Source organism: Aricia agestis, chromosome 12 (genome assembly GCF_905147365.1).
Source record: "Aricia agestis chromosome 12, ilAriAges1.1, whole genome shotgun sequence".
Classification (NCBI taxonomy): Eukaryota; Metazoa; Arthropoda; class Insecta; order Lepidoptera; family Lycaenidae; genus Aricia; species Aricia agestis.
The window spans coordinates 2,791,632-2,813,222 of NC_056417.1; the positions used below are offsets into that span (position 1 = coordinate 2,791,632).

Genomic DNA, 21,591 nt, shown 5'->3' on the forward strand with positions numbered 1-21,591 from the left:
GCTAAGCCGTATTAGAGCGCTTACAGACGAACGGCACTTGTCGACGGCAGTCGACGGCTGCCGTCGACAACTGTCAAAAAATCAATGAAAAAGAACGTCGACGTGTCGACGCGTGCCGTTCGTCTATTATGCGGCAGCGAATCTGCGCGACACAAACGATAGAACAATGGAAGGTGAACTAAGAACTGTCGCATCGCACCGCTGCTGCGTAGTGATCTGCTGGAATAACGTAATGTGTACGTACCTCGAGCAGGTGGTGCAGCGTTCGCGCCCAGCGCAGGTAGGGCGGCGAGGGCGAGCGCTCGGAGCTTCCCGACGACCCCTCCGTCTGCGACCGCCATACCCCGCCCACCCTAAAAGAAAAGGTCCATTAGTCATTGCTCAAACCTAACATTATTAGGGCCCGCATTAACAAACCGCTCTCATACCCCTACTCAATGGCTGGTGCAGGTGGCTAATACACCTTTAGCCCGGCCGCACATTTTCCGAATTTTATATGCAGGACGCCTCACCCCGCTCATACATTTTGACACGTCAGAATTCTAATAGTATGCGGGGTCTACAACAAAATGTATGAAAAGAGTGCATTCCGGCGGGGGTCCGAATTTTTCTGATCAGAAACGGATAATGTGCGGCCGGCTTAGAGCCTCATCGTTGCAAGCGGCCTCGGAGCGGTATGGGCACACAGCGTAAACGTTGTAAACTCGCTGCAGACGCGCGATAAAAACAATTGCGTATCCGAAACTGGTCTGCCACGTTTTCAGTGCGCAGCCGCGGCTTTCTGCCTGGTGAAGTCCACTGCTTTCCATAGGAGGAGGCCTTAATAGGAGGAAGCCTATTAAGGCCTCCATCCAGTTTTAGATCAACATTACCAGTAAATTGTTTCCAAGATCCTCCTACACAGATTTTCATTGCAACTTATCACTTGCAACCTGTATCTACAAATTGTTATGTCAGAAAAATCCTATGCCTTAACAAATAAAATTAATATCATTAAAATAACCATTAGTGTTTCTGTCGTTGTCTTGTCTGCTAGACATTAATTATTATTAACATATTTTTATTATTAACACCCTAGTGTGCATAATACTCACTTTGCGATATTAGGGTGTGTGAACACATGTCTGGTCTGAGATTTCCCCTTCTCCTCGCCTGAAGCCGGCGGCAGCGACGACCTGTCAGCAAGCTTGTGCTCCCAACCTGGAACACGATATTACATTGATGTTGTTATGTAAGCCACTAGTGATTCATTGAAAACTTAGCGCGAAAAGACTATAGAACTACAACATATCCTAAAGTCGATTAAATCACATCAAATTACTAATAATACTACCAATTGTCGCGCGACTCCCCTGTAAAAAAAGTATCCTATGTCATTCCCTGTCGTCTATATATTTATGCTAAATTTAATCAAAATCGGACAAGTCATTTCGAAGTTTTAAAGTTAGTACTTCCAAACAAATAAACAAACTTTTTCTTTTTATAATTAAGTATTATGACTGAACATTGTAAAAAGTGCTAGGATATATTTACCTTGCGGGTGGCCGCCTATAGGAGTGTGGCTCATGGCGCACAGGCCGTGCTCCCACCCGCGCGCTGCATGGCTAGACACCACCTGCGAACACAACACGTTGCATTATAGCCAGAACAACAAACAAATTTTATGCAATCAGTTATTTGCTTGAAGAATTCAATACTGCATGGGACGTGACGCACCCCTTGTATAAAGAAAATAACCCTGTCCTATCAGTGGAATAGCCATTGCTTCAACATCTGAGCTTATGTGTGTTTTAGTTTCATCTTTTTTCTATATATTTTTTTTTTATGAAATAAGGGGGCAAACGAGCAAACGGGTCACCTGATGGAAAGCGACTTCCGTCACCCATGGACACTCGCAGCATCAGAAGAGCTGCAGGTGCGCTGCCGGCCTTTTAGAGGGAATAGGGTAATAAAGGAGGGTAGGGATGGAAGGGAAGGGAAGGAAATAGGGTAGTGGATTGGGCCTCCGGTAAACTCACTCACTCGGCGAAACACAGCGCAGGCGCTGTTTCACGCCGGTTTTCCGTGAGAACGTGGTATTTCTCCGGTCGAGCCGGCCCATTCGTGCTGAAGCATGGCTCTCCCACGTATAAAAATTCTCCCACGTCTATGTAATTATAATATATTAAATATATTATTATAATATTATTTTATAGAAAGCCTAAATAGTCTAATTTATACTTATAATTTCACAACTATACACCATGTAAGGAACCATCATTCAATAACTCTTCAGCTTTGTGTACTACAGCTAAGATTCCTAGTAAGTTAAAAGACTATCAAATAATTATAATAGTCAATTTTTTTATCAGTAACAATATAACAGTAAAATATTAAAAAAAAGAAACAACTAAAACCAAATATTCAGTAGAGCATAAAATATGACCGTATAACAAAGTTGTTATGAAACGTAATCCATGTCACAAAAATCATACCCCGCTGGGCACGCTACCCGTAGAAAAATCAATAGGGCAAACAAAAAGCATCACGGCATTACTTTTCATCTTCTAACATTAGAAAGAGAGAGCAAACAAAAGTTAAGACAGCGGTTGTAAGTCAAGAGTCTCCGTCATCGATCGGCATCATTTGGGGTTTCAACGGAATATAATTTTTTATCAAATATTTATTTATAATAAAGCTTTGATTATTGGATAAACTATCACATTGCACATGTTACAAAAAAAAACCCAACCACATCCGAATACCCAGCCCGTGGAACGCAAACTATTTTATTGAATATCCTTTAATTAAGCATAAAATGGGTATGCTTTTTTAATAAGATCCTGTCATAACAAATTATAATCATAACTTCATGCTTCAATGCACATTTTAACAAAAAAAAGCTAACAAAAGAAAACAATATTGAAAGGGCCTTACCAGGTTCATTGTGCATAAACAAACAATACACTGCTGTTATGAAATCTAATATAATAACTTTATAATATGATATGGAATCTTTATAATTTTTTTGAGATTAATGTGGCGTTAACACGACTGCGCTGTGCCGTTCCAACTGTCCGAGTGCTCCGCTTGCTCGGATGCTGGGTACAGAGCACAATAGACACCGACTAAACATTCTCCCCTGCATACTGTTATTGATATATTCATGGTTTAGGGAGAAATCAATAACCTGGTTCATAACTGCTTACGGAGCGCATTGAAATATTTTTATGGGAAAAAAACATTGCCAAAAGAAAGTATTGTGTGAATATACTTAAATAATACATTTAAGAAGAGAACGCATTTTATAGGATTAAGTTTTCACTAAGGGAGATATTTATTTCAGAGGATTAAAGACTATTTCGAACAAACATAAGAATAAAAGTAAAACATATTAAATATTTTAAATTTTAAACAAAATGTCAAGGCCAATTTACTTGTTGCTGGTTCAAATTACCTGGAAATTATTGTGTATTTGAGCGGCCAGACACGGTCTCGGAAAGGATGACGGGCATAAAATGGAAAACAACTTGTAAACAATAGCCAAAGTAATAAAATCGACGCCCACGCTTCGACCTGGTGTCCATTTTATGTCGGTAATTGTGGAATCTCACGTTATCTGTCTGTAAAGTGATCAACACAGCCCTTTCATAAAGTGTAAATATTACATTCTTCAGTCGAAACCCGGAAGAGTCGATCTTAAACGAGCGTTCTAAGTGAATGCCTTAGTAAAATATTGTACACTTACTTGCCATAAGAACCACAGGAATTTTAGAGAGAAACTAACGTAAAAAGCATGAAAAAATTAAAGTAAAGCGAAAATAAATAATAAATTAGCTTGGTTCGGAAGGGTTTTGTATACAACGGTGACACGGGGTGACATTTGCTATTTCAGTTTGACTTTGACGTTTCATCGATTGACACTTGACAGCGCGCCATGTGTCGACCTTGATTTTTTTTACGCCATCTCGTTTCAATGCACTGAACTGAATTTTGAGTCTGTGCACTAGCGACAACGCACCACTCGTTTGCATGCAGTTCAAAAGTCACCGCCAGATGACGCGCTAGTCCACAGACTAATTTTAAATAACTTTTGTAAAAATGTGAAGAGAAATAAAAATCTGCTACCTAGTGCCTACTGCTTACATTTACAGTTAGGTCTAAGTAATAAATTATTATAAAATCACCTTACAGGTTTTGTTACAGGTTTACAGTTCACAAATTCATCAGTTAAAGAATATACGCAAAATATTAAATAATAAAATATTATATTAAAATTACTTGCCCGTGTAGCAGCTTATTGCCGCTGCATTCTTTTTTTCATTTCGATTCGTTACAGGCGGGATGGTGTCAACTGAAACAATGGAGAGGATTATAATTTGTATAAAAAAATAATAACAATTTCACATTTTAGGTGCCTATAATACGACTTCACGCTATGAGAATCAGATAGCAGGTCAAATACATAGACCAATACCGCATACGCCTTGAATACTCTAAATCCATAATAATTAGAGTACTTAAGTATAAAAGATTGTCATTTTTAGGGTTCCGTAGTACTATATTAACAACTATAACGCCTCCGTGGTCTAGTGGTATAGAGCGCGGCTCTTGACTCGGAGGTCGTGGGTTCGATTCCCGCGTTGGAAACATGTTATTTCCAAGTTTGGTTAGGACAATGCAGGCTGATCACCTGATTGTCTGAAAAGTAAGATGATCCATGCGTCGGATGGGCATGTAAAAAGTCGGTCCTGCGCCTGGCCATTTAGCCGCAACTTTTTCGTATTCGCTTCGTTATAGAATCGCCGCTCAAAATGTATGGAATTGACATAAGACGAGTCGAACGTCAACGTCATATTAACGAACGCCTATGTCAATTCCAAACATTTTCATCGGCGATTCTATAACGACGCGAAAACGAAAAGATTTTGGCTCACCCCCCTGATCTCTCGCCAGTCGTATCGGTCGTCCGTCCCACTGGGTTATGAGAGTAAAGGAATAGAGAGTGCTCTTGTGTACTGCGCACATACTTGGGCACTATAAAATTACTCCTGCGTAGCTGGCCTGGTTTCAATGAAACCGGCCACCGGCACCGAAACCGGTGTGGGAGCTATTGTTATTTTTATTAACAACTATATTAACAACTTATAGTTTCGGTCTGTCCGTCCGTCTGTCTGTCTGTCCCGTCTGTCAGTCCGCGGTTTTCTCTGAAACTATGGGACCTACAAAGCTGTAATTCGGCATTTTTTTATGAAATAAAAGGGGGGCAAACGAGCAAACGGGTCACCTGATGGAAAGCAACTTCCGTCGCCCATGGACACTCGCAGCATCAGAAGAGCTGCAGGTGCGTTGCCGGCCTTTTAAGAGGGAATAGGGTAATAGGGGAGGGTAGGGATGGGAAGGGAAGGGAATAGGGGAGGGTAGGGAAGGGAATAGGGCAGGGGATTGGGCCTCCGGTAAACTCACTCACTCGGCGAAACACAGCGCAAGCGCTGTTTCACGTCGGTTTTCTGTGAGTACGGTTTTCTGTGAGTGGTATTTCTCCGGTCAAGCCGGCATGAATGCACATATTAGTGATGCCCACAAAATGGTATATAAAATTTAAAAAAAAACATATTTTTTATGGTACCTCGCAATACACATCAAGCGGGGATGATTTTTTTTTTCGCGTCCACCCCACCGAGTAGGATGTCGTTGGATAGGTTTTTTTAATATTACGAGTATTCATAGATCATTTTCCAATTAAGGGATCCATTTGTGAAATATGAAGTTTCAAAGCAGAAAATCAACTAAAAAAAAATCATTCGGCGAGATGATGTTGTTAGTAGTGTACAGTTCGACAAGGCTTTAATTGAATGTGTCAATGTCAGTCAATGTGCCCTGCTGGCTGCTGGTAAAGGAGAACTGTCAAAAATGACGTTTTTGTATGATAGAAACGTTAGTTCCCTTTCTCGCCACGTTCATAAACAGTTTTGTCGAACTCTAAAACACGTTATAAATGTACATTCATTGACCATACAAAAATTATCAAAAACTAGCGGTACGGTACTACCGTACCCTATATCGCGCGTGGCCTGACACGCACTTGGCCGGTTTTTTTTAACAATTTACCACTGCTAACTAACAGCGAAAAGATTATAAAACCGCAGTACCTACTTAATATTATAGGTACGGTAGGTACCTAGGAGTAACTGTCTACAAAATGAACTTAACATAAAACTGCCTACCCACTTTCTCTGCAAAACTCCGCAGTCCAGACAGAGTTTAATTTCCTCGTGCATTACTCTGAAAAATTACATTCAACATCCACGCGAGCATACTATAATAGTCCGTGAATCGAGCGTAGAACCTCTTTAGCTAATTCAGGGGCGTGTATAGTCTGTATTTTATTTTTTTTCCTTGGCATTGGCGTAAAACATTTGCCATTGAATAAATATAGTGTAAGCCGGATTGTATAAGCTTTACATAGATTTTTTTTTAAGTTTTTATTTTTCAATGATTTTATAGTCTGTCAAAAAAGAGGCAACATCGTAGTATCATCCCTTTCAAATCAATCTAAGAAAAAAAGGGATGACACTTCGATGTTGCCACTTTTTAATTTCTTCACTTTTTTTATAGACTATATATTCGTCATCAGCAGCTAATAGCTATACCTACCTAAGTACCTAACTACTTGTTATTGTTACAAAGAGAACAATTATATAATTAAATAAGAAGTGTCCCTAGATTATAACCCGCCCTAGATTTTATAGATGTAGGTGCAAAATAACACATGAATAATGATTTAGCCCCAATTTCACCAACGTCTGTTAGTGTTAACAGCTTGTTAAAATGTAATGTCTTCTCTTTCATTCATATGAAAATCGAAAGAGGTAACGTCATACTAATTCCGGCGTTAACTTTAACAGTCGTTGGTGAAATTGGGGCTTAATCTACGATAAACTTAACCCAGACTAGCGGAAAAGGCTCTAAAGAACAGTATGTATTTAGACCTGCATTAAATAATTTTGACAGTGAAAGTAAAAAAAATCTATGAATGGGAGACAAAACACCTTTGCCAAACATGGCTCTTGCCATTAATCGGCAAAGTCCACATAATATATATCTAACTTCTCATTAAAAAATCGAAAACAATCGTCTAACTTCTAAGTACCCTGCTCTACCACGGCTACAGCTGGGTACTATCGACAAATTCACCACACACTAAGCGGTTCTTTGATGTGTACAAACTTTATGTTTTCCTTTGATTGGCATAATGGACCCGATGTTATTACACTAATTGAATTCTCGCAAGTCCGCGCCGCGTGTAGGGAGGTAGGGGGATTCGGACAATGTTACACGATTTAAAATATCGATTTTAGTGTGTCACACTAACGTGGATACTGGATATACGCTGAATTAAGGGCGAAGCCAACCGAACGTAATTTGTGAGTTGTGAGTCGCAGAATTTCGGCTGGCAGAAGTTCTGCTGCATTCAGTTTCATACAAAAGTCCTGTTTGATTCACACGAGCGTCCCCTAAGTGTTAATTAACCAAGTAACTCGGCTTATGTTTCCGAGGGTGGACAGTTACAGACTTTATTCTACGTACAGTATTCTACGGAAACACTATACTTTTTCGTAAGGAAGTAACCTATGTGGTAACCCAGCCTAACCTAATAGTAGGTTAGGCTGGGTTATTTTTTTTATATTATGCTAAGTCATTTCATACCGACCAAATTTTTGTCCAGCGGTAGCTTAATATTTATCAATCAATATAATCAGCGTCAGTCGCCGCACCCGTGGTGGGATGTTAACTGAGAGTATTTCAAAGTTGTAAAAAAATAATTGCGAAAAGTAATTTTATACCGAATGAAAATTTTATGGATGATTATTGAGGTCATGCTTAACCAAAAATGCACCGTCAGCCGTATCACAGACGGGGGATTCAACGTCAGTCGCGTTACTGAACTATGTTAAAAAAATTAAAATATAAAGTCATTTCATACCGTACAAAATTTATACAGGTGAATGTTGATACCTTTTTAATAATAAAGACCACCGTCAGTCGTTAATATGCGGGTGGAAAGCCCGTCAGCCAGCGATATAAGCTATAACCAATATAGCCCTACTTCGCGCTCAATGTATCCTAGGGAGTCGCGTAGACGACATTTCCACCTGCAAATATTCAGCTGACGGCGATTTTCGTTTAAATTAACCATAAAATTGTCTCACATAGCAATTTTAAGTAATTAATTCGATAGTCAATATTTGTCAAGAAGAATTATTTACATTTTACTTTAAAAGCGCCATCTGTTGTTATATACTAAAACTAAAATAGCACCTACCAAACCTAAACGTGTATAATCTAGATAATATGACCTTTATTGGGTGCGAATTGGGATCTTTATAATGACAATTCAATACGATTCTTAACAACAACTTTGAGATACTCTCAATTTTTATTCCACCCATACTGGAGTAGCTGACGATCAAAACTCTTATGTATTAATAGAATAGTATTATTGTTACGATTTTCGCTCGGTATGAAATGACTTTTTAAAATGAGCGCGACCTCCTCTACTATAACCTAAACTAACCTATGTGGTAATCTAGCCTAAACTAAACTTAACTAACTACGTCAAAGGTCAAAGCAAAGGTCCGAGGTTTTTGCATAAAAAAGTAGCGAACACATTCAAAAACTTGAAAACATTGTTTTGTCGATATTTTAGACCTGACCTGACCCAATAAAATACAAAATTTCATCGGCCATCTGTTTCAGAGCCGTATACATTACAATTTATATTAATGGTAAGTATTTAACTAATATTCGGCTACATAATAATCTCTACATAATTAACCCAACTACAACAATTAACTCACGAACTACCTGTCATGTCCTTTGATACTCCCAAACAGATAATCAATCGTACTTATATCGGCATTAGAGGCATTAGTTTGAGTTTGCGGTGAGCCTGTTTGCAGGGCGGGCGGCGGGGGCGGGCGGCGAGATCAAAGGCGGGCCGAGACAAAGCCGGAGCCTTTTAACTTTATTTAGCGGAGTGGTAAGTTTAGTCGCGAATCGCTCGCTGCTCAGGTTAAAGAGTAACACACTCGCAGTGTTGCCAACTTTGGGGATTTCCCACTAGATTTAATAGGAAATAATAAAAATTTGGGGGTTAATATATATAATATTTATTTCGTTTTTAGCAATAATATTATCATTTTTTATTTCTTTCATACTTTTACTGTATTAACATTTTTTAAATCATATTTTATTATACTTAATTATTAAAATTTTAATTAAATTAATAAAGTAAAAACGTCCACCTCTACCCACCTTTTAAGATGGGCCATTTTGAACGTTGCGTGAGCGAAAATAATAACATCATTGATTTCTTAGTGCAGGAACACACCCCAAGTGATCAATATTTGGATTATTGGGGAGTTTTGTTTAAAATGTAGTGGGTTTTAAAGTTGCTTTAGGAGGAATTTTTTTTGAAGAGTTAGCACCACTGCACTCGCTTTGTGCCGCGCCCGCTCTCCCCGCGTTTACATCCCCCCCCCCTCGCGTCCCCCGCTAGGGCTACTTCGTCATAATTAATTTACTTTTTAATTACGACAGTGACGATTAAAGGCGATCCGAATCGTAATTTAACGTTGACGTTCTGAAGTGGGACGAAGTAATTATCGAATTACAAGGATACCCCTCTTAGTTCCTGCTTCCACTAACAAAATGATCCACACCGTCCCCCTAATAAGGATATTATTTTTTACTAGATGATGCCCGCAACTCCGCTGCGCCAAAATTCGTTAATCGTGCCGGTACCGTACATTTTTCCGGGATGAAAAGTATCCTATGTCCTATTCCGGAATTCAAAATAGGTATGTATCTCCATACCAAAAGGAAAATCGGATAAGCGATTTGGGTGAGAAGATGTAACAGACCGATGGAGATAATGTCTTTGTCCGACACTTTAGAAAATATGCTTAAAAGACAAGGACAAACAGTTTTATCAGTCAGAAGATAGGTACAGACATAGATTAAGTACATGTTTATTTTAAATTTTGATGATAACGTAATTCTTAATAATAATTTGTTAATTAATAGGTATATTTTTATTAACAGCTTTAGCTGCACATTTAAACACGGTAAAGGTACTTGGGATTCTAGGATCTGCATTGTTAAGAGTAAATATCTGATTTTACTAAAAGGCTATTAGCTTTATAACCTCAAATCTAGCACCTTTTAGGTAACATAAGTCCCACGCAAGTCAATAATGCCCTAGCGTGGAAAATCTTATTACATTGTGTAGGTTTGTGAATTAGTATTAATAATAGCCAGGTTTGAATTAACATTTTGTTATTATGTAATACGAGTAATTTTCCATTTACCTATCGTAAGCAATGTTCTATTGGAGATACAATAGGCAGATGGTGTTATGAGTGTAGATGCCCTTCACTATTGTCAGGGAACATCACTATTGCGCGACGCGCGTACTGTCAAGATGGCGTCATCATTGTCTTTTGTAAAGTGTTAAACATGATTATACATTACATTAAAACTAAGTTAAGTGTTATTATTTATATTTTATAAACACCTAACAATACAGATGGGGGACTAAGGCTTTTACAGAATGACTGCCGTCGACGCGTGCCGTTGACAATGCCGTTCGTCTGTACCATAAAGTTAATATACCTAGCGGAATAGAGCAACAATCTCGAGCTGTCAAACGAAACCGAAATTGGTTTCATCTGTGTGTGAAAATATGTGTACGTATACACTTACACAAGCATGATTGAACATGATTTCTATGAGATTAAATTGTCAACGTGCGGCACGTGCCGACTGGACGTCAAAAACAGAGTGCTGCTGTCATGTATCACACGTCTCTTTTTACCACGCAGTGTTACTGATAGTGACATTTCTCTTGCTCAGGCCTTTGTTTCTCTATTTCGCTAGGTATATTAACTTTATGGCCTGTAGGTACTCTGTAAGCGCTCTTATCTATAACCAGACTTTGGCTTGGTTATTTTGTCGAGTTACATGAAGTCGTTGATCGCCATTTATTGTTGGGGCCTGATATTAAGAGGGCGACTAACCCAAAAAATTAAACATCGTCCTTCCCTTCTCTCTTCACACTCACGCCCGTCTTTCATATGCCAGGTGAAAAGGGACGACGCGGATTCATCGCCAAATTAGTATTTTCTCAATAACTCGATAAATATACAACATTTCAAAAATCCACCTGGTCAGTGTCTCAATGATAGAATTTTATACAATGTGTTAGAATATAAACTTAGTTCAATGCACGTTATGGCATTTAATGAAAAATTCGTGAAAATTAGATGCGTCTTTGTGATTTTTTCTATCGAGAAAATTTTAAGATATCTGTTTTTGCTCAGATCGGATTCTTGGAAATATGATGTAGTATCTAATTTTAAAAAATGAAACAATTCGGGGCTTATTTTCAAGTATAAAAATGAATTATAAAATCGAAATTTTTGGGTTAGTCGCCCCCTTAACTTGACCAAATTGTGTAGGTCCGAAATCAGTATGTAAAACACCCCTGTTAGTACATTCTTTACTCATTTACTAAGTACTCACTTTACTCGTGTAAGTAACAGAAAGGTAAAGCAGTAAATTACTGAAAGTTTTTCGTGCTTCAAACACATTGTTAGCATTCAATTTAATTTGATTTTTTAAACAAAAATCTAAGGTGTCAATGGATGACTGCCAACGATGGGGCAGTTAACCCAATTTATAGAAATAGAATACTGCAGTTCGGTGCCTCCTAAGTCCTAGTCAGCAGGACCCTGGTACCACCATATCTGGTGCTACCAGGTGAAGGAGCATGCCTGCTACGAATAAAACAAGGAACACACATTCGCAATAGTCGAGTCACTAGTCACCACACACGGTAGTCAGCCCTGCACACCCCCTATAACGCGGCGCGCTCACGCCGGCCGCGGCGGCGCTTTGTCGGCGCCCTTTGACGACGCCGCGCCGAGCTGGGGACACCACCAAAACTACGAACTTGTTTCGTACTGTGATTTTGCCGATCTGGGTCTATTGATGCATTAGTTTACAAATGATGAGTACCGACGTGCGTTGCCAGCTGTCTGATGTCGAAGGTATTAAAAGATATAGTTAATTGTTATGTTTAATTATTTTATTTCTTACAGCGTTCTTGCCTATCAAGAAAGGTACTATTTTATTGTAAGGAAGCAAATAGTAATCACCTACGCTATCCAATTCCATTTGTTTAATAGTTGCTGATTTTTAAAGTCTATTCAGAACGAGGACCATCAAGACCAGGGTTTCTTGATTGCAATTTAAACGACACTTGACAGCCATCAATTTACTTATAATTTATTAATTAAAAATATTAACGCATCCAGTTAATTTGACATTAATCAAAACTAAACACATCTTGACAATTGAACGTCTACAAAAGAGATAAACGTATATCTAAATCTGGTCATTAAACGGAGAGCGGGGCTGATTACCATAAGCCAGCACAAAGGGCGGCGCGGCCTTTGACGAATTAGCCCATACAAACCTTATCCGCCCGCCCTTCCCGCCCGCCCTCGGATAAAACGCCGTAATGAGAGTGTCGCGTTTGAAGGTAATACTCAAATGTTTCCATTATCGTACTCGTCATCATCGCGCGCAGCCAATTCGCCGAGCTCGAAGTGAGACATTCGCACTGATCGACCTCTTACGGCCGAACTCAGGGACATTTAGGGTGAAGCCAAACAAGCGTAATTTGTGAGTTGTGACTCAAAGAATTTCGGTCGCATAAATATCTTTTCATACAAATCATGACTCACAAAATGACGCTCGTGTGAATCAAACAGGTATGAAACTGAATGCAGCAGAATTTCCGCCAGCCGAAATTCTGGGACTCACAACAACTCACAAATTACTTGTTTGGCTTCACCCATGATGATTAAACTTCAATTTAATCAAGAGTTTGACAGATCATTAATGGAGTTTATGTCAAAATGTTCATTTAATTACAATTAAGTAATTAATGTTCGTCTCTGTATGCGGCACTGAGACCGTATTTTAATTAGGTAAATTATCTACATATTTACTCTATGGTTTTAACGCATTGTTAGGTAACGCCACGCAAATTACGCTACACTTAACGATTTCTTACGCTGGTCAATCACTTCTTTAACGCGAATATGCTGAGATGAAGAATGCTTTTCGCATGCGATACCTTTTAAAAAAGGTTTTGTCTCCCGCTTTTTATGGGCAGGGAAAATGTATACTCCCTAATCCTCCTACCTTCTTCAGATTAAATTCGTTGCGGGTCCCAAGACAGCTTTAGCGTGTCTCTCGGGCTCCCTGAGATCATATCAAAGGGTTTTCGTGGTTGGATGGCTGTCGATCCTGGCGATACAGTGGTGGGAATGTGTGGTGGGCCAAAGCCCGTTTAAAAAAATGCGATACCTTTTGACTTTTGTTTTTCTTAGTATTAATAATCGCATTACCAAGGCTGTACCTCTCTGATGTACAAATTATGAATGTGATCTGTAATCCTTGTTTTGTGGAAACAAAAGCACCAACAACACAAGTCAGAAGCGAGTATTTCACCTTTTCAATGGTATCCGTTTGTCATTGAAGATTTTGTATTCAATAAGAGCACTGAAAACAAACATCAAAGGCGCGGAACGGAACGGTAGAGTTAAGAAGGGAAAAAGAGACAAGTTATTGATACTTTATATTTAGGAAGGCACATCACATTATTAATAGCTTTTATCATAATATACACTTAATAATTCAGTCTAATAAAACACATTTTTTAACAGCCCTGCCCATTCTACCATACCACTACATCTCGACAGCGCTAACCTACTACGAAAACCCTTTGATATTAAGATCTCAGGGAGCCCGATGCTTAACTTGGGTCAAGCAACGAAAGAAATCAGATAAAAGGAACAGCAAAGTGATAGAAAGAACAAAGTTACAAGGACCAAAAAGTCATAGAAATAAACGAGAAACATCAAAGGAACCATAATTATTATAATTTATGTCAGAATTTTCTAAAAATTAAATAAATAAAAATAACACACAAAATCAATTACGCACTAAAACAACAACGACATAAAAAATATTACTACAAAAAAATTGAATTACATAAAAATAATTAAGTGTGGCGAGCACTTTGAAGTGGAAATTTCTCGGTTAGAGCGCACAATGGCATTTACGCGAGACCGCGGGGGTGGGGGGTGAAAAGAGGGGGGTGAAATTGATTTGGCGATGATCAAAAGAATCAAATTCTCAAAGGCAAGGTAATTTGTTTGACCGGCCGGCCGCGCGACGCGCTCCGCAGTCCTCAAACACACAAGACTTATTTCAGCAAACATTTTGTTACATAAACTTTGGTATTTACTGTGCGCTTTATAAGAAACCCAGTGTTTACAAGGAAATAGCACGTTTTACCTTTACAGAGAGCACGTCAAAAATCGTGGGTATTTTTAACGCCTCAACATTCTTTGAAGAAAAATTAGAGATTCCGTGGTCAAAATTCGCCAATAATATTTTTTATTTAATTTATATCTTTGAACTTTACACGGGTAAAAGAACCCGTGTAATGATAGATTTTTAGAGAGTACTTTGACTTTCTTAATTCTTTAACAAAGTCATACGTCTTATCGAATAAATAGTGGCGCATACAATGTTTTTATAGAACCAATCACATGTCGATTGTACTGCACGATTTGTTGCAGTATAATCGGCGCGGCGTATGACCATGAATGTTAAGGTAACCCCTTAATAATTTGGCTGCATCGATATCGATTTTTCTCAACAATGACTAAAGCTAAGAAATTAAAGTTTATTGTCAGTATTCATCGTGTATCTTTGAATTACCCATAGCATAACACGATTGGTCAACTGTTATAACACAGAATAATTAATCAAATAGACCTCTATAAAAACAGGGATTCTTATTTTGCCAACAGAGGAGAGTAATTAAAGCTTCCAAAAAGTTTTTTCGTAAAACACAAGTATAACACAATGGCGGCAATATTTATTCGTTAAGACGTATACTGCAAAAAAGCGTGCAGGAATCGTGCAGGATTGTGCCGTGTGAACCTGGCCCAAACAGAACTGTTTGAAGTCGAGGTACTCCTTAGTTCTGTCTACTCTGATAGCGCTAGCGAATGACTCTGTGACAATTGTAATTACAAACTTTGAATAATTTTACGCTCGCATTACTTTCCTCCAATATTACCTAACACCAGTACTTCCAGATTCCACCCTCTAAATAGCTTACTCAAAGCAATTTTTTTTTGCTTCACTTAATAATTAATACGATAATATGTAATTGTTTTGACGCAGCCGGCGCTGATGATGATGAGGCGATAAAATATGCTCGAAATGATATTAATTATGTGTGGAGTGAGCGCTGAGGCGTCGCGCGGAATCTAAACAACCTTAGGTGTAACAATATTACCGACATAATTATAGGCGTACCGTATGTACTCATTACTTTGTACGTGCTCTACGCATACAAACACAATTATTACACTATAGTTTGTTCAGAATTAATTTACCTTAGAGTTTCAATCATAGCGATCCTTTTATCGTCACCATTAAAGGTCATATTAGAATTCCGAACTGACTGTACAAGTGTAACACAACTTGTATTCCACTTAAATGATAATCAATAATCATAGAGGCAAGAACAAAAAATAAAATTAAGAAATTTAAAAATACCCCGCCAAAACAACTTTAAAAAGTAATGAAATAAGATTTACTATCTTTAAATTACACAGATTTAAACTAAATACATACCAAAATTATAGCTATGACAACCTATGCAGCCACCTCCATCTGCTTCCACTTGCTCTTAGAAGAAATATCTGTGATGTTACCAACCTCACCAATATCGCCAATAGTTCCATTAACTGTCCCCCACTGCTGGCTAAATTAAGCCTTAAAGTCCCCAACAATACGCATCCTCGCTACATTAAGACCCTTCATGTCCCACTATCTCACACCAGATTCCGTGCTAACTCTTTCTTTCCCAGATCGTGTGCGTCCCTCAATGAAATAACTAAAAACAATAACGATATAGACATATTTTGCACCATTGCTAGAAATACACGAAAACATCTAGCGAATATTTATTTCAAATCTTTCCCAATTTAATGTCACCTTAGTACCACCGCTGTAAATTTACATCTTGTTGTTCGCATAATCTGTAGATTAATAGGTAGCCTTAAGTGAGCATATTATTTCCTTTTCAAAATTGTAATTCATATGTGAAGACTTGTAATTGGTTCTAAATTGTAACTTCATCTTACTACTACTTAAGTTTAATGAACTGTAAGTCTTCCTTACAATTAAAATTCAAATAATTCCTAACTTGAGTAAGTAATATTTTAGTCCATAATTGTTGTCACGGTGTGTCGGGGGACCGCCAAGTAAACTACAACCTACAACCGCCAAGTCGCTGATTACCTATCTCGATTCAGATCGCTATGAATTGATCCTTAAACTTGTTATGCGAAATCAAACATCTACATTAGCGGTCCCCCGACACACCTTGACAACAATTATGGACTAAAATATTACTTTACACAAGTTAGGAATTATTTGAACTTAAAGATAGTAAATCTTATTTCATTACTTTTTAAAGTTGTTTTGGCGGGGGTTTTTTTAAATTTCTTAATTTTATTTTATTTCATACTTTTTAAACTTCTGTTGGTTATAGTGCAGAATAATTCCTATCAACAGAATCATATTCTCATGATTACCATCTATCAATGTCCTTTTCGATGAGGCCGTTAATATGAGCCCAAACATGAAACCTCCACTTTGGGTTCATAAGAAGCTCGGATCCTATAGAATCCAGGTGATGCTGCAGCAGCAGCATGTAAATATTTACTGTTTATACTTTATCTACTTCTTACTGGTTGTCGCAATTAAAATGAGCCCAAACACGAAACCTCTGCTCTAAGTTGGCGAGGAATTGGATATCCTATTGATTACCAGGTGATGCTGCAGCACCAGGTCAACTTTGCATTATTATGTGTATACGTATATAGTATTTTCACAAATGTCACGAACTAGAATGAAATATAAAACCCATCAAACGACTACAAGTTGCTAACGGCCTTTCATGAACCAGATAAACCCTGATTGTTCAGCACTGAGCAGGCTGATGATGATGAATTATAGCTAAGAACACTCTCGATCATGTCAGCTTTCAAACAAAAGAAAACTAGATCAAAATCGGTCCACCCGTTTGGATGCTACGATGCCACGGACAGATACACACACAGACAAACAGACAGACAGACAGACACGTCAAACTTATAACACCCCTCTTTTTGTCGGGGGTTAAAAATCTATATGTATTTACAAAAACTAGAATAGTTCAGTAATAGTAATACTTACTAAAATAAAAAAATCGAAGGCCGTAAATATTAATTTCTAAATGAAAAACTAAGTAAAACAAGATTATTACCAAAATCACAAAATTCTATTTAGTTCTTGATAGCACTACTTGCAAGTAAAATATGATCCTGCAACTCATACTCTATGCATTTTAAATATTCGTAAAGTTCGCAACATATGAGTGATATTGGAATATTTGTATCTGCGGGTATTCGTAAAATATGCGATATGAAATAGTTGCCGGGCTCAGTCGTGGTCAAGACGCCCGGCTGAATGCACCGCTGCCCGCGACGCATCAACGACTTTTCTGATGCGATCTTTCATATCCTTTTTTGCTCGAATGAGGAAGCGTGTAGCTCGAGCGTATTTAATTTGTGAAGGTAATAAAATAAACTCTATTTTTATTTAGAAAACATTAGCGATTTAATAAACATAAATTGAGAATTTAAAAACACGAGCGATAAAAAATATAACTAGATAAACCTCAAATTTTCTGGCTGTGAGCAGTCTGATGATCAAATATATTGTTGAGGACACTCTCGATCTTGTAATTAAAAAAAAATCGCGAAATCGGTCCAACGTTTGGATGCTACGATGCCCCGGACAGACAAATACACATAAAACATACAGAAAGACAGATAAGCCAAACTTGCAACAAAAACCTCTCTTTTCCGCTAGAATAAAAAGAAGATAGAAGCTGCAACCAATTAAAACACAAAGATCAAATCAAACGACCATTAAAATTACGTAGCTATCGCCAGCATTGAATTTCACAGTCAATTGGCATTTGGCACATCGAAGCACCTTCGGATGCACAACAGTCGACAGTCACGTAAATATTTAATTGAGAAAAAGTTCACAATTGTCTGCCGGACGCAGTCAGTGCCCTTCCCGGCTCCTGGGACCGGTGAGGGAAATTATCGGGACGTGCCCAACGTGACCGTTGTACACGCTTCACTTGATCCACATAAGATGGTAGTTTATTTTAAAGACATTTTGTGCTGGTTCTTCTCAAAGATTTGATTTCATATCCTACGGCATATTTTTTCTTTTTGAATTTCAGCAGTGTGATACGAAATCAGTCTAAAAGTAAATAATCCGATTATTTACTTTATATTAATATTTTATAAAATATATAATTTTGACTTATTGCTATAACAATATAGTCAAAATTGTACAGATAGTGCACAAAACACATACGCTTTTTATTAAATGCAATCTTGAATGATCCCGAAAAAAAAAACAATTTTCATTGTAAAGCATTATGCAATACAGACAAAAGGCAATCCAAATAAAAGCTTTTAAAGGATTGTCCAAAACAGAGCGAAATTATAATGCGAGAGCCTAAGGCTTAACTCCATTTAATCTAGGATCAGACATTGTTTTTTTCAATTATACGCCAGATCGGTCGACATCTTCAGGTACAAAAATCCACCAATCAAGCGAAGAATGGGACTCGAGACGGGTCCCTCGGGCTGTTTTAATAATGGGATCCGGGTTTAATTTTGAGGAACAATGAGCGCGGCCCGCGACGTTTGCATACAATGTCACGTCACTCAAGACCCCGGATGGGAGGGACAGCTCTACCTCTGCAGAGTAATTGCGAATTGTGTTCCACCTTTTTTGAAAGGTGGGCCAATCTGGGTTCTTTGTAAAGCGCACAACGCAGTGCACTTGTAGATACAAGCGTAACACTGCTTCACCAATATTACAAATCATAACATTACGACAAGAAAATTGATACAATATGGAATTCTTTCTTTCTAAATCTCCTCATCAATTCCCGATTACCAAGGCACGAATGCATCATCGTCACACCATCTGGTCACAACTCACACCCAATAAGTTCCACTTTGACCAAATATATTGACCGCGAATATAAAAAATCATACTTCCATTTTTATGTCACAAAAAATGACCGGTCGACGTATGGCCAGCATCATAATACCGTCAGTCATACCGAATTGGCAATACGACGCGGTTGAAACCTATTTAGTTGTGAACGGGGAATGAGAATTGACGAGTTCGACGGCTGCCGACCGCCGCCGACGAAAAATTGATATGAGGTTTTCGATTGACAGGATGATAGTTGGCCGCTTAAAATCGGTCAGCCCTGTCGTTGTGTGGCATCAGGAATATATTTTCGATAGCTATTAAAATTTTAACTCTCGACAAAAAAGATGTGTGTTATAGGTTTGACTAGTCTGTCTGTCTTTCTGTCTTTGGGTGTGACTGACCATGATGGGCCTTCTATATTAATATTATTGGTTAAAATTTGAGATATTTGGCATTACCTTTACCGTTTTTTTTATTAAGTAAAGGCTGCAAATGAGATGATATTATGTAATAATGCCGGTAATAAGTACTTCTTAGAATGTCCTCGTGTTTTCAGAATTCAAATTACACAAGAATATAAAACAGTAGAAATAACGACGTAACATAAAAATTCATTAGTCACAAACGTTTCTAATTTCGTGAAATTCGCCTAAAGCATCGGATAACATTTAACTAAGGCAATCATTTACTGCCTAATTGCGTCCTGCATTGGATCCAAGCGGAGACAAAACAGTAAATAATGGCGGAAGGTCTCGTCTGCGACGCCTCTGGATGGCACTCCATGGTATGGCTGATTGGACTGATGAATAAAAGATCCGTCAATTTGTATAATATAAGGCGAACCAGCAATTATGCAGCGTTCAATTATTCTGGACTCGTATTTAGATACGAACGAGACTTATACGTATGTTAATTGTATAATTTTAGAAAAGATACGCTTTAGTGTGTTAAAATTAATTAGGAACTTATTTAATATACAAAAAAAATCACGATGGCCGTCTTCGTTTAAAATAAGTTTAGTAACAGGTAATCTCCTCAGTTCTCGATAAATTTGTTAACACAAAAAAACACTTAGCAAGTCAATTAAGGACAAATGTACCTCAGCGAGTGCACAGTTGAGAGTAAATATAAACGAGAAACAATACCGGTCCGAAAGGGGTACCCTGTGGCACGCCGCGCGCCGCCCGCTGCGCCGGGCCAGGTGTAACCGACAGCTATGGCCCTCGCCGTAATAGAATGAATATTTATCATTGTTATGGACATGAATGAGACCTGTCGCCGACACTGCTGCCTGCGACAGTTCAAGCGCAAAATCGCTTTTAAATACACGCATTTTTTGCAACGTGAATGCGAGATAATAATATCTATGGAGAAATGGGAGAGGAAAATGTTTCTTTGATTTTACCGAGTTTTTTTCTTTTTGCTTTTAAGCGTCTTTTGTTTTTAAGTCTAATGACTTAAAAACAAAAGACGCTTTAGCATTATCTGCAGTAGACATTTTACGATCACAGGCTTGCTAATTGTTTATGTTTTTAATAAACTTAATTACATACTTATTTCAATGCATACAATAACATAGGCTAAAAATACGGTTTTATAGTGTAAAATATGATATGGGAAATATCTCTAACCAAGAAAAATAATACAAAACTTCAAAACCACTCAAAATATCATAAGAGCAAAATTGCATAGCACAAATCCAACATCACTTCATAAAAGCAATATTATAAAAAAGCATCGCATAAATCCTAATAAATCCGACATTTCCAATGGATATAAGACGGCGTAGAGAGGGAATAAGAAAAAAATAACCACTTGCATAGATCGTGTTAGACGAAACGAAGTTACGCGTACTTCAATTACGGTACGCGGATCCGTCGCCAATAAAATATGTGGAATAGAGCAAAGTTCAAGGGTTGTATCATTTGTATGTGGAAGAGCCGCGGATAGACTCGTAATTATATTGCGAGGATGAGAGTGCACGTCATATTTGTAGAGCATCGACGTTTTTAGGGTACCGTAGTTTACGTCTCAAAACCATTATTCTCGTCTAAAATGTTTATATTATGTAGTATATAATATAACATAACTTATCATCATTCTGATCTAGAAGTGATAATAATAGGAATATAATATTCGTTTATATAGAAGCAGAAATTTTTATTTTACATATGTATCTAGAAACAAAAGTAACAATATTATTATGCAGATCAACCCGAAATAATATGATAAGTAATCATATTTTCTTGAGTTTTAGTCTAAATTGAACCAAAACTAAAATAAATTAACTTTTGGCAAGAAAAACACTTTGGATTGAATTTAAATGCAATAAAACCCAATCTACACAAAATAACTCTTATGTAAATCAAGTTTACCATT

At 37.8% G+C, this 21,591-nt stretch overlaps 1 protein-coding gene across 6 annotated transcripts in view; it reads right to left on the reverse strand.

Annotated features, from left to right (window-relative positions):
* LOC121732561 (axin) overlaps positions 1-21,591 on the reverse strand; it is an 82,092-nt gene that overhangs the window by 12,732 nt on the left and 47,769 nt on the right. For 3 of the 6 annotated variants that reach the window (XM_042122487.1, XM_042122482.1, XM_042122483.1), the window contains exons 3-6: positions 4,265-4,333; positions 1,534-1,615; positions 1,095-1,200; positions 245-353 (exon numbers count right to left, since the gene is read on the reverse strand). In XM_042122487.1, coding sequence (XP_041978421.1) covers positions 245-353; positions 1,095-1,200; positions 1,534-1,567 — 249 coding nt within the window. In that variant the 5' untranslated portion in view covers positions 1,568-1,615; positions 4,265-4,333. Of the gene's footprint in view, positions 1-244; positions 354-1,094; positions 1,201-1,533; positions 1,616-3,436; positions 3,529-3,727; positions 3,862-4,260; positions 4,334-21,591 lie in introns of those variants that run through there. The other 3 variants (XM_042122484.1, XM_042122485.1, XM_042122486.1) reach the window with 3 other exon arrangements.